Source organism: Copadichromis virginalis, linkage group LG20 (genome assembly GCF_057382275.1).
Source record: "Copadichromis virginalis isolate Kocher_CV1m ecotype Utaka linkage group LG20, C_Virginalis_male_GT1.1, whole genome shotgun sequence".
In the NCBI taxonomy this organism is placed as follows: Eukaryota; Metazoa; Chordata; class Actinopteri; order Cichliformes; family Cichlidae; genus Copadichromis; species Copadichromis virginalis.
Genome location: NC_140637.1, coordinates 21,938,656 through 21,953,270, shown reverse-complemented (window position 1 = coordinate 21,953,270; position 14,615 = coordinate 21,938,656). Strand labels below are relative to the sequence as shown.

Sequence of the window (14,615 nt, the reverse complement as noted above, 5' to 3'; positions counted from 1 at the left end):
AGCTTCGGTCAGGCTCTGTGCTTCAGCCGAGCACCTTCTCTCATGTCAGCTTTTACATAAATAAGAGCTTTTTCTCTCCATCACTCCCTCTCCTTCTCTTTCTCTCATGCACACCCACACAGAGCCTGTCAGAGGCACATGAGGATGGGAGGAGGAAGGAGGGAGGTGGGTGAAGCATGACACGTGAAAAAGGAAAAGCATTGCTCTTAACGCTGCATCTACAGCCCTTTATCTATTGTTTCTTTGTATCTTGCCTCTTTCCTTCGGTTTCCCGATAACGTATGCTTTCAAGAGTCGCTTCTCTCAATAATATTGGAGCTATTGTGCGTCGAGCCTCTTCTCTTTGTTCTCAAAATTACCCAATTTGTTGTGAGGATCTTCTGTCCTCTGGCAAAGAGATGTGGATTAATCTCGATTAATTTATGTGTAAATGAAGGCTCCGCTAATTGGATTCGAGTGAAGAAGAGGCAAATTATAGAAAAACTAAATTCAGGTTCAGAGATTATTTAAGAGTGAAACACAGTGTGCCTTGTCCATTATTTAATAATGTCAACATAGTTAAGAGAAAATATAGTGAAGGGGGAGATTCTCCATCTTTGTACGTTATAATTAAATCAATAAAATCATGGGCCTACATTTCTACAGGCACGCATTGGATGGGTGTTGTTGAAGACTTTGCACACCAATTGGTTGCTATGGCAACTTGCAGAGTTTTTCCAAATGACCTACAGTTGGCTGACTGCAGCCTCTCTGTGGTACACTTCAACTGAGTTGTCTTCTCTTCTGTATACTTGCCGCTGCACCTGGTTAAAATAACATTCGTCAGTATCTGATATTTCTATTTCTATGTATCATTGCCAGTATAGCCCCCCCCCCCTCCACACACACACGCACACACACACACACTTTTAAGTTTAACAACATTTAATACATGTGGAATTAAGTTCCCTTTTTTAGATCACTGTGATAATATCTCTGCTTAATTATCCCAATTAATTACCAATAAGAAACACTTGTTTGCATTTGTGTTCCCCGTATTTATTATGAAGCTCCAAATGAGCACAGATGCAGCCACCAGATTTTAGATGCCATATAATTAGTTGTGGGTGCCAAGGTGTGTCAGTCTGATATAGTCCACAATAAATCTGACAAGCTCAAGTGAGGTCATGGATACAAGAACATTTCCAGCTCAGTGAACCTCCCTAAATAAATTATTTAGAAATGAAAGGATTACACTCAGCTGTAGTTCTGCACAAGGCAGGCTGTCCTCACAAACTCAGTGACCTTTTAAGAAGAAGACCAGCGACGGAGGTCACCAAGAGACCTGAAATGACTCTGAACGGCTCTGTTTGGCCTGGGGCTTCACCAATCACAGACTGAAATCATCAGAGAATGAAGAGAAAGCTTTTCTCACACTCACAATAACACTGAAGGGGTTTTAATCCACATCAAACCTTCTTCAGTAAAGCTCGAACTTTTTGTAGGACCATTATTTTTTAAAGTATACTACAAATGTGAATCATTGTGGGATTGTGGAAGCATGACAATATAAGATATTTACATTTTACTGTAAGGAAAATGTGGTATTTGTTTTAGTCTCTGTTTTCTTCATTTGTTTTAATCTAATCAGCTCCATATTGCATTATTTATGTTTATGCAGTGTTATAGTGAAAGTCAAGAAAGTCACATTGTAGGAATAATGTGATGATTATTCCTGCAACGTGACTAATTTCTAATTACCTTTTTCTATTTCACTGAAAGTGTATCGATTAGATGGCACGTCATTTCTGCCTCAGATCTTCACACACTGTTAATTACAAAAGCCCTTTAACATCTATATACTTAAAAACCCTCAAACCTAAATAACACTAAATGTACATTAAGTAGGCTTTGTGGTATATTTGTAGACCTATTATGCTCATTTCCAGGTTGTTATTTTATACCTTGGACTCTATTAGAGCAACCACAACATTCTTTATTTATCCCAGAGGGGCTCCTTTCCCTTTAAGGCTGCCTGTCTTCTGATTGGCTCCCTCTCAAAACAGAAGGTTTGAACAGGAGAGGGGTGGAGCTTCTTCTGCTCTTACAGCCAGAGCTGTGTGACTGAGATGACAACATTAGGCTAACCTTCTCCTATTGTGATCTGAAACAGAGCTTTAGGAACTAAAAACTAAGAAAAGCCATTATAGGGGCAACTTAAATGGTTAATACACATCTATGAAAATGGTTTAGAAACATTTAAACTTTGTACTTTCTCTTGCAATAAATTGCAAATATATTTTTAGTGAAAAAAAGATTACCATCATGTTTTGAACTGGAAAAAAAATGATTGCAGTACATGATAATTTTCTAAAATCAAAATCAGCCATTAGAGTACTCTCTTAAGAGGCAGGAATATTTACAAAGGCATGTGAAATAAATGTTCAAAGCCTAGAAGGCAATTACATGTAAGTTAAAAAAAATAATAGAAAACTTTGTTAAAATGTTTGTTTCGTCTCTAAATACATTACCCATTTTTTCTGAAAATGCATTATGCCGAAGTTGCCTCCTCCAGGAAACAGAACTTCACAACTTGTCTCTCCTCTCTCTCTCTTTGTGTTGCTGGGGAAGAACAGAGGAGAGTGCTATGACTAACCAGTCGGCCTGGCGAGTGTGTATTACGTCAAAAAGTCACACACTCATCAGCAGCCTTCTGTACCAGCTGAATGTGCATTCAGTCAAAAGTTAGAGTGTAAAGACAACACCCTGTGTTGTCAAACAGTTGGACACTGTGTCTTTGTTTAATAATGCACAGTAGAGACTTACAGTACATCTTAATAAGTGGGGTGTGAAGGGACCATTAATCGAAGCACTGGTGCGAACAGTGACGCTGTCGTCCTCTCAATCTAACAATTTGTGCTGCAAAATGAATCCCAAATGCTCCTCAGTAGCACAAATACTGGGCACAGGGAACAGGATCACTATTGCATGTTTGTTTGTTACGCCTTATGTATGTTTTGTATTCAATTTTTAAAATATAAGCTGCTTTCTTTTACACACTGTAAATGACACACTGTATTTGTGTAATGACAGCATAACAAAGGAACAGAATTAAAATCTTCTGCACTTTTACGTTTGTAAAATCTGAGTAAAACCGAGTTTATTCTTCTGTAATTATGGCTGCCTTGTTAGCTTAGAAGACACAACATGTAATTAAGGTAATATTGGAGCTGTGGGAAGTCATATCATTCCTCATTAGATTAAGGCTAGCTATGTTTCCCCCTGCCTTCAGTCTTTATGACATACTTGGCTGAACCAAGCCAATCTCTCTTTAGATAACTCGGAGATCGGGGTCTCAGAGGTGTTCATTACGTGTCCAAACAAATCACTGACACCAGGCCCATAAGATCAACTGAAGGCGCTATCAGCAGACATGTGTGCTGCTTTGGGATAAGAGGTTCACTTAAAAATGTCAAAACCAGAAACAATCAGCGCGTCATCACAGTGGCTTTGTCTTACTGATGTATATTTTATGCATAGAACATTAGAATGAGATCTATAGTTGTTTTTAATTAACAAAAAGTGTTGTCACTAATCCCTAGCCAGGAACCTTGACTACTTGGAGTGCTTGCTACTTTTCTTTTACAGTTATAACAGAGGTGTCGTTGCTTATTTCCATGTAATAAACTTTCATTTGATATAAAAAAGACAGATCTGGCTTTTGTGACCTCAGTCATTGATTAGTGAAGTCACCGTGTGAAACCTCCATTGGCATCATGCTGTTTAGAAGCTAGACAAGCAAGAAGGTAGATCTGGCATAGAAGTCTAATGGCACCATCTGTTCATAGGGAAACTTATCAATGACAAAGCAGACCTGCCTTGTACTTTTTGACTCTAGTGAGGACTGTGATTTATCAATTTAAGATCATATTGTATTCAGTACAGCTTAAAACTAGCAGATGAAATACTAAAATTATCAGGAAAGATTAAGAGAGCAATTAGTGCTGGCCATTTGTAAGGTTACAAGTCCAGGACACCTCTGTGTTGCTTTTGCTTTTTATCTTTTATATACAGTCTATTATGTTTTTAGTTTTCTTGAACCTCTTTCTAACTTTGAACTATACCTCTTCCCCCCAGCTGCTGGCTATATGTACAAATCAGTCTACTTGCCTTTTGATAAAGCTGCAGTCACACAAAGAAAGCAATTTTGCAGTGACGTGGTGACCAAAGATCACAGAAAGTCAGTGGGTAAAAAAACGCTGGCAGTGCAAAATGTGGGGGTCCTGAGATAGACTTTTGAACACACAGGATACCGATGATTGACATATGACAGGGTACTAAATACCAGAGCCTTCGAATGAGTCATTCCATTCAACAGCTCTGTTAAACACATTAGAGGGTTACCTAGGCAACCAGAGCCTGGGCTATCCACCAATGACCAGCTGATCCTTAAAAGTAATGTGCAACAAGTGACGCCATATGTGACTGTGGGCGCCACTTAAATAAGAAAACAACCATAATAAAAAACAATGAAACAACACATGGCAGTCAATGTGATATATATCGACTGCCATATCAGACTGATCATAATCTCATATGACTTAGAGTACAAATGACGCTTTAATATTGACAATAGAAACAATGGTATCAAGAGAATTTGTCACCATATAAATAATAATGACAGAATCTTGTTAAAATTCAGCACTGAATCACTGATCTGATTTCACATTGCCAGTGGACATCACATTTGAAGTGATGCCTGTCTGGAGCAACAGGCTGCAGGTTACCCAGCAGGCCCACTCTTACTCAGCCTCTGTGCACTAATGACGAACAGCCTCGGGCCAGGCTAGAGGCTCAAGGTTACATACCTGCGATCTTTCTTCACAAAGAAATCAGCAGCACCCATCTTAGAGAGATAAACAGTACTCAGCTCTGCTTGGAAGGAGGCTGACTCACTGGCTCAGTCGGTAGAAATGTCTGCTGTTCCTTGGCCACTGCTTAAGCTGTGTTTTTATGTGATTTCTAATCTGCAGGAAATGGTGTTGCTCTCTGAAATTGCCAGAGAAGACCTGTATCATAGTTTGGGAAAAATCATTTTGAATCACAAATGTCAGGGCTTGTTCACGCTTTCCCGCGACCATCATCTAGTGTTGTTTTCCTCACTCAAGTGCTATGACCTTGATGCACGACCTACAGACACAGAACAAATGTGTCATCTGCTGTCTCATCTTTATGTACATGTCCGCATTGGTCAGACAGCACTATTTAATTGCAACACAATGGGTTTCTCATTTTTATATGAGACATAGACAGCATTATAAAGAACAATTGTTTCTCCCAATTTGCATTAATTAATTGTAATATCTCTCCACTCATCAGCTTTTGAAATAACAATCCATGAGATGTAAACACACCTCCATCCTGTGCTCATTGCCGGCTCACTAAATATCCTGCGAAATGAGTTGCATTTCATTTTCATACTTTGCTGGTGGAGGCGATTTTTACTGCTGTTAATTATTCATGGGCCAGTAATGTGTGCAGCTGTTCTCCTCTCAAACAGAAAGAAGGAGGAGAAGATTGAACTGATCTGTTGTCCATACCTCTGAGTAACACAGTAAATGCAGATGAAACACTGTCTGCTGATAATAAAGTCCTGGGACTGGCGAGCAACTTTGATATTTGTAAATTTCTTTTTGGAATAAATTATTCTGAATGTGTTTCACAGACTTGATTAAAATTTTAAGCTGTTGGTCAGTACACCGCTTACAGACTGAAATATTTATATATTGGATGGATTGCCAGATTTGAAGACTCCCGCAGAGCCAGCCATGACCCCCAGCAGATCAATCCCACTGACTTTGGGGCTCTCCAAACTTTATCTCTAAAAGATCTGTACAAAGATCCCACTGACTTCCTATTAATTCTACTTACTTTGTGGGGCTTCTAGCTTTATCCACTGTGAAGTTTACATTTATGTTTTTATTTTTGTAAAAAAGGGTATCTTGTTGGCTGGGGACCCGAGGAGCTTATGTAATAGCGAGGTGTCTGTCATCTGTCCACAGTTTGCAAGAATCGTTGCTCATCCAAGAACACTGGTCAGGATTTAGTCAAACTTTCACACAGTGGTCATCTGATGACTGCGCTCAAGGTCAACGTCATATTGTTTTTTCTTGTTTTGTCAGCACTTTTCTATTTTCACAGCAGTTGCTGGACTAGTAGTAGTCTTTAAAATCAGACAGTACTATAGGTCGTGGTGCATTGGTCAGATTTGGGTGAAGTGACATTAATTTGGCCTGGATGTGACCGTCAGCCTCCTTGACTTATTAGTGGATTTTAATTAGTTTGTGCAGTACAATCACCCAGTGACAATAAAACTTTAATCTGTGAAACCCATCAGGAGCTAGTAGTGGCTGCAGACTGATGTATTGATTTGTAAAAACACAAGAGATAGACAGACAGCAAATATTTTTTCACACAAACTCCACAAATTACTTATGGCTGCTTCTTTATTCAAAAAGTGTCACCATGCCGGGTAGCTCCACATGTTTGATTGGGCAGATTTTGTTACCCGTCAAGAAGGATGCCCCATTTGTGTCTTCTACCAGGAATAAAACTGGGAATTCTTAGGCAAACGTGCAAACCACTACACATTACCACTACCAGTTCCTTCAATGCTAAAGTTTCTATCCCTTGATTGATCTGTCTAGATCAGCGGTCCCAAACCCCCGGGCCTCAGACCGGTACCGGTCCGTGAGTCGTTTGGTACCGGGCCACCAGAGTTGAGGCTCAGGTGTGAAATGTATGGTTTTCAGGGTTTTTATCGGTTTTCAGCGTTATTTTGTTATCATTTTTATCGTTAACTCGGTTTTTTCACGTGTCTTATAAATAAATCTTCTTTTTTTCGGTACCGGTACTAGTTTTATTTTGTTGTATTTATCTGCGACACCTTAAAGGCCGGTCCGTGAAAATATTGTCGGGCATAAACCGGTCCGTGGCGCAAAAAAGGTTGGAGACCGCTGCTCTAGATCATCTGTCTTTTCCTTTCTTTTTTTGTTTTGTTTTTTTGTTATTGCAATCTCTTTTTGCCTCGCCCTCATTCTCCTGCCTGTTTCCTCCACAGGAATACCTGTGTCCACTCAAGCGGTTTGGGTAGTGGAGCATGTTGTGACAGCCATGTCTCTGGAGATGGAGAAGACCATCACCAAGCTGATGTACGATTTCCAGAGGAATTCCACCTCTGATGATGACTCTGGATGTGCACTGGAGGAATATGCTTGGGTTCCCCCTGGCCTCAGTCCTGAGCAGGTATATAGTTACAGATACAAACAAACTATGACGCGAATAAGTACTTCATTAGATATTCTCTGTTGTTGTTCAACAGTGCCAGACCGTATCAAATTGAACCAAGTCGGTCAAGAGAATTTAATTATTTGGATAATAAAGTATCTATCGAAGTAATCCCGAGCTGGAAAATTCACTCATCTGAAAACACGACAACATATCATCATTGTTTGAAATCCCCTTCATGGTGCTGTAGTCTCTTACGGGTTAGAGTGGGGAGAAGGGCAGGGATGACTTACAGTAGACTAAGGCTATGCTGTCAAGCATTTCAGGGAGCAATAATTGTAAGGACATTTTACAGCTGTCAGTGTTAATCTGACTTTGTGTAGAAACCAAATTGAGAGTCAGACAGACTGACAACCATGACTGAAATCATGAAAAGCAACCACACACTGATTAGTTGATTTCATTGTCTGAAGAACAGATGCGAAGCAGCAAAAGATTTGATGAAATGTTGAAATGCTCTCTGATGAGTTTAAAGTACAAGAATTTCAAATATATAGGAGGATTCACTTTGAAAAGGCTGTTTCACTGATCAGTATCGAGTAAACATGATGACTATGTGGTCTTCTAGGCACACTAAGCCTCAGTCTGCTCTGTTTTTTACTGTAACTTAGCAAATTTAAACCCAGAGGACTGGAAGTAATTTGAGTCAGTGAATGTTTGGATGAATCTAATTGGAAATGTGTGGCAGCATGTTTATGCGTACCAGTTTCGCAATTCTCTGTCTGGACTCATTTGCAGTTTAAATGCCTTTTAATTGCATGCATGACCAAGCTAATGCAATTGGCTCTGTAAATCCAGAGGAAGATATTTCCTCCTCATTTTTTATTTTTGCCTGTTGTTTTTGTCAGCTCTGACATAAGATAAGCACGGTTGTGTTCAACTATATTCGGTATAAACACTTCTGTCTTTATTTAGTATGAGAAGGACTCCAATGCAACAGGCCTCCTAGTACTCTGTTAACAGATGACAGGATGGGCTGATAACAGTCATTTTCTCCAGTCAGCCATCTTGACAGGATGCTGAAAGAGGCTGCAGCCTCTGTCATCCAACAGGAGGTGCAGGCAATTTGAAGCTGCCCGTTTCTTTTTTTAATACACTTGAACGTAATGAATTTTAAGCCCGTCACATCTGATTTCTCTCTGTACAATTAAAGAGACTTGCATTTTAAAAGATAATCACAATTTTGCAGCATAGTTCATCAAGCTGTCAGGACTCAAATTCCCCAGCTGAAAACATTTACTGTTTCAAAAATGTTTTGTTGTATCAGGATTGGATGGGAGGAATGAACTTTGTTAACAGTAGATCTTTTCAATATTTGTTGTAACATGTTTTTGCTTTTTTTTTGTCTAAACAACTTCCTTTAAGAGCTTCAAGTTAAAAAAAGAAAAAAAAAAAAAGAAAAGAAAGGATTTGGTGGGCTAGAGATTCCAGTAAATTCAGAGCTGAATAACTGCTAGTTTAATTAGTTAGTTTATCAATTTTGCATTTATTGTCAAGGTCACTTGTTCCTGTTTACCTGTGGTTTTTGGACTGGACAAGATGACTAACATGGTAACCAGTAATGAAAATAAGCTGCATTCCTATACAAATTTGCATGAAATGGATCACATTTAAACCATTTAAAGCAGGTATGTAAAACCTAAGGCCCGAGGACCAAAATCAGCCCGCCAACGACTTCAATTTGGCCCACTGGGCGGCTTTGGAAAGACATAACTGAAGGCATAAATTTCAGCATTTCCTACTAAAAACAGCATCCTACTGGCTATTTACACACCAAAGTAAATAAGTAATAAACAATTAAATAACACCAAAAAAAATCAATTTTACATTTTATAATTACAGGACAGTCTGTAGCTTCATATGTCATTTTTACACATGTATTTCTTACAACTTGAGCCAAAAGAGTCGTCATTCATTTACTCCAGCAGCATTTCTACGTTTAACATGTAGAAAATGTCTTTACACTGAATGAATGTGAAGTTTTATCCCTGATTTAAAGTATTTTTGCTTCCCGATTAACAAAGAAATTTCGAAGAGAGTGAAGAAAGTTCTTATTCGTCGATGTGCTTAATATTTTAAAGTCCACCTGTTGCACAGTTGAGAGACAGTTCTCAGAGAAAAGTGGTTCAAGGCAAATGATTTTGGCTCTCATAAGAGTCGGCGTCACCCTCCTCCTAAGAGCGAGCGTGACGGGCAACACGGAGAAGAACCACCTTTCTCCCTCACTCTCCACCCTACTGATTAAGTAAATTGAATGAGCAGAAACTTCAGTAAAATAGATCTTTACACTGCACTGAACACTGAACCACTTTGCGTTGAAAGCCTGTTTTGTTGAAAATCCGAGACAAGTAACAAGATTGCTTTCTATCCTTTCAGTGTTTACTTCTCAAACACCGTTCAAGGCTTTTTCTCTGTTTCATCGGCTAGCATTTAATTACAAAAGAGGGTTCAGGGCACGGATGGCAAGTGCTACTGCATCGTGAATTATAATTGCAGTGCAAGTTTAAGATTTCCTTTAAGCAATGCGAATATTAGCTGCTGAAAATTTAAAGAACCTGGTGCTGTTCAAGGTTGTGCCTGCAGCAGCAGCACACATCTCAATGTGCTGAACACTTTCAATTCCAGACACCAACTTCCAAGGGAAAGACATAAAAATTTTTCCATGAATCAGTGAAATAATGTAGATTATTTAAAACAGCCAACTTTTATCTTTGTATAAAGAACAAATTGTGGATATTTGGATGCTATTGTATAGGCCAGCTTTAAAATATACTTTAAATTTGACATAACTAAAGAAATTATAGTTATTTCTTCTGTCTATCATAATTTTATAATTAGAATTCACAGATCAATCACGATTTAAAATTCATTGTTGTAATCTATAAAAGCCACAACCCCAGGCTTCAGACTAAACGATCGGTTTCTACTCTTACCTCTGTATGATGTGAAAAAGAGTAGATATCCTCGACATGGTCATCTCAGACACACAGTTCCAGCTGTGAGCACAGCAGCCCAAACTCATCAGCTGTTTAAACCATCTATTTGTGAGTGCCAGCCGAGCAGAAGGAAGTTGTCTTTGAGGAACTAGAAACAGAACTAAAAATGTTTGTTAGATGAAGAGTGAACTGAGGAGTTCCATCAAGGAAAAGTCTAAATTAAATAAAGATTATTTTGAACTGACTCATGCAAAGTACTCTATGAAAGTTCAAGATCAGAAACAGGAGTTTAAAATGAGTACAGTACTTTCCATTTAATATTTTTATATTTACAGTGGATCACATAAGTGCTTTATTCTTGCTCTTTTTCTGCCCACCTTTACTATTGTGGTTTACTCTTATCAGAGCTGCACTGAATAGGAATTCCTTTCTCATTTCTCTACTGTATTGTTTCTTTCGATAACAATGCGGTAAATTTTACAGTATATAAATTTACAGAACATAAATACAGTATCAACACCTTTTATTCTTCAACACAGTCGCTCTTAGACAAGCTTTCATTTAATTTCTTTAATCTGCAGGGGAAGTTTAGCAGGCTTCTTGAAGGACATTCAAAGCTTGTTTTGAATATTGGCTGCCTTTTTTGCTCCATTCTCTGTCAAGATCATCCCACACTGCTTGAATAATATTGAGGTGTGTGAGGCCAATCCATGACTGATAGGCTTTTCATTCTGTGTTGTTTTATTTTTTGTCTTGTTTTTAACCCATTACTTGGCAGTGTGTTTGGGGTCATTGTCATGCTGAAAAATGAAGCTGCTGCCAACCAGATGCTTTCCAGATTTGTTTTGCATGCTGGATCAAAATAGGATGGTACTTTTCTGCATTCATCCATTAGTTTTGCCAAGATCCCCAGCACCACTGGCTAAAATGCAGTCCCAAAGCAAGACAGAACCTCCACTGTGTTTTTAAAGATGGCTGTAGATGCCCACTGTGGTGCCTATCTTTTGATATTGATGACATTTTGAAGCAAAATTTTGAATTTAAATTCATCACTCCATAAGACCTGTTGCCACTGATTTTCAGTCCAGTTCTTGTTTAATCAGCTTCTTGGATAGTGGTTGTTTTTTTTTTGTCCAGTTTCCTCAAATTTTGTAAGGACACACTGCACCATGCTGATCAAGTTTTTGGCTAATAACTGGTATTCATGTTGTTGGTGCAAAAATACAATTAATATGTGTCGAACAATGTTATCTTTGGCATGTTTTGTAGATTTAACTAAAGATGTTTTTTGCAACAGGCTGCAAATGCCCGATGATACAATTCACTAACTTGCTTTTATGTGTAGACACAACACTGGTTCGTACCTTGAATTGGGTGCCCTTTTTTAAGCTTGAATGATTTATAGGTCAGTGTTAAGTTGTTCTACAAACAAAAAAGACTTCTCCTAAAATGGTGAGGTACAAGACCTGGACTGGAAATGAGTAAAAAAAAAAGCAGTCAATGTCCAAAGAAAAACTCTGAAACAACTCCTTATCCAACAAAACCTTATATTTTAGTGCAAATTAAAATAAAAAAGAATTGTGTGCAATATGCAAATTTGTGTCATAAATCAAAACTTTCAACCTCCAAACAGATGTTTTTACTTCATCCATCATGCTTTTGTGTGTGATGTAAAGAACTTGGCAAATTATGTAGAAACATTTTCTCCGACTTTCCAAGTTGTTATGAGCACCAAACAGCAGACAGATGAGGTTAGCAACTAACATAATCAAGGATTTTGTAACAAAACGCGTAGAATATTTATATCGGGGTGAGTTGAGACTAAGCACACTGAAAAAGGGGTAGAAAATATTTACTTTACCTTTTGTCAAATGTGCTGAAACACATTTTGAAATTGAGAGGTCACTCAAGAGCAAAACCACATGTTTGATTTTCTGTTTCAGGTGCATCAGTATTATAACTGCTTACCAGAGGAGAAGGTTCCTTATATCAACAGCCCTGGAGAGAAATACCGCATCAAGCAATTGCTTCACCAGTTGCCACCACATGACAATGAGGTAAAACTACACAACAAAATTCTGAGTAATACATGAAGGATTTTCTTTACTCTTATGATTTCCAGAGGTTAGGTGGTGTTTCAGCTCTAATGATGAGTCGTGTTGTTTCAGGTACGATATTGTAATGCACTGGACGAGGAGGAGAAACGAGAGCTTAAGCTGTTCAGCAATCAACGGAAGAAAGATAACCTGGGCCGAGGCAATGTCCGTCCTTTCCCCCTAACTATCAATGGGGCCGCCTGTGACAAGGTAAACCACGCAACCAACATCTTTTCATTCCTTACATAATGACCTACTTTTTCCGGACTTGGGCCATCGTCTGTGTAGCAAATATCTTTAATTCTCCTTCATAAAAGCATGTTAGTCTTGAAAATATTCAATACTGTCTCTTTTCACACCTTACAGCTTTCATTCTTTCTTTGTCTGCCTTTTCTTCCAACACTACCTGACTCTCTCACTTTCTTTCGTACCTTTCATTTGATTTTGTTTCTTTTCATTGAATTTTATTTCTTCTCTTTTCCTTTCCTCTCCTACAGTGTGGGGGTCAGATAAATGGAGGGGACATTGTAGTTTTTGCACCAAGGGCAGGTCATGGAAAATGCTGGCACCCTCAGTGCTTTGTCTGCGGCACATGCGAGGAAGTATTGGTGGACCTCATATACTTCCACCAGGATGGCAAGATCTACTGTGGCCGGCACCATGCCGAGAGGCTGAAACCCCGCTGCTGTGCCTGTGATGAGGTGCGCCTGTCTGGGCTTGGAGCCCTTTGGGGTTGGAAATGGCTGAATGGTTCATGCTCACAGACTTGGATGGGGTTGGAATCAGTCTGGAGGGAAAAGATGTCTCAGTGTCTTTGCCACGTCTTGGAAAGTCCGCTGTAATTTATAGTGAGCGGGCTTGAATAATAAGTCAGGCCACAGTGCTCTGCAAGTATTGGAAAGAGAATTTCTATTTGATTAAACTGTTTAATTATCTTTAACTGGAAGATATAAATCTGATGTCACGTACATACCTTTTAAGTTAGTTTCTTTATAAGGTAATTTTGTGAAATAATTACATGAATATTATAAAATGCAAGCACAAAGGATGCCTAGATCATCGTTTTTATTCAGCTGAAATATGCCTGACTTTTACACTTAAGAACACTCACGCTTTGGTGGAATTTCTAACAGTTTACTAATCTACCTGTCAGTTTATGTGGAGGTAGATGATCCTATTAAGGGGTAGTATGTCAAAAAGGATCCTATTCTAGGACGTGACACGAATAAAATACAGGACCCTGAGATACAGGATAGCAACATATGTAGATATTGTGTGTTATCTGCTTGCTGATAAATGTAATGTGTTAATCATATAGATCATCTTTGCTGATGAGTGCACTGAGGCGGAGGGCCGGCACTGGCACATGAAGCATTTCTGTTGCTACGAGTGTGAGACCACCCTTGGCGGGCAGCGCTACATCATGAAGGATGGACGACCACACTGCTGCAACTGCTTCGAGTCCCTTTATGCAGAGTACTGTGACGCATGTGGAGAACACATAGGTACAACTTTCATTGTTGTTTCAAGTCCTCTGATATCTAAATGAATTGCTATCAAGAGTGACAGACATGCTATTCCTGTACTTGCTTCGTGGAAAAAAAAACTCCAACAGCCCTTTATTGTAAGCGTGACTCTTATCAGCTCTGGAAGCCTTGTGTGCCGCAGCTGTGGAGAGGCGGGTTCAGTGCAGTGAAATGCGGATAGTTATTATCATCCCAAGCTTCAGTAACAGTGAAAGAGTGTGTTTCAGAGGGTGCTCCCATGTTGTATCCAGATGGAAGCTGTGAAAGATGAGTGCTTCCTCTTGCTGGGGAGTAGTGCTGGTGAAATTTATTCATGCTATCTTACAAACTGAGTGATCATCTGTGGGCATGAAATCATAAATATTTTTACTTTAAGAGACAAAGGGCTCTGTTCGCTCATAACGTAAATAGTGCCTTGCAGCATATCGGATAAAAATTAGGTATCATATCAACATATCTGACAAAAATTTGCTTAATAGCTAAAGGTTAACATCAGTTTTTGATGTTTTTTCGTCATGTGTCGATACTAAAAATGGTCAAATGTTTTTGTTCCCATCTTATTAAAGGCATTGACCAAGGTCAGATGACTTATGATGGACAGCACTGGCATGCAACTGAGGAATGTTTTTGCTGTGCCCGTTGCAAGCGCTCCCTTCTTGGACGCCCCTTCCTGCCAAAGCAGGGGCAGATTTTCTGTTCACGGTCCTGCAGTGCGGGACAGGTGAGGAAAC

At 39.1% G+C, this 14,615-nt stretch overlaps 1 protein-coding gene across 1 annotated transcript in view; it reads left to right on the top strand.

Moving 5' to 3' along the window:
* LOC146684786 (prickle-like protein 2) overlaps positions 1-14,615 on the top strand; it is a 36,375-nt gene that overhangs the window by 18,600 nt on the left and 3,160 nt on the right. The window contains exons 2-7 of the mRNA XM_085443305.1: positions 7,100-7,284; positions 12,206-12,319; positions 12,431-12,568; positions 12,856-13,059; positions 13,677-13,863; positions 14,451-14,605. Of these exons, the coding sequence (XP_085299431.1) occupies positions 7,153-7,284; positions 12,206-12,319; positions 12,431-12,568; positions 12,856-13,059; positions 13,677-13,863; positions 14,451-14,605 (930 nt within the window). The 5' untranslated portion in view covers positions 7,100-7,152. The remainder of the gene's footprint in view (positions 1-7,099; positions 7,285-12,205; positions 12,320-12,430; positions 12,569-12,855; positions 13,060-13,676; positions 13,864-14,450; positions 14,606-14,615) is intronic.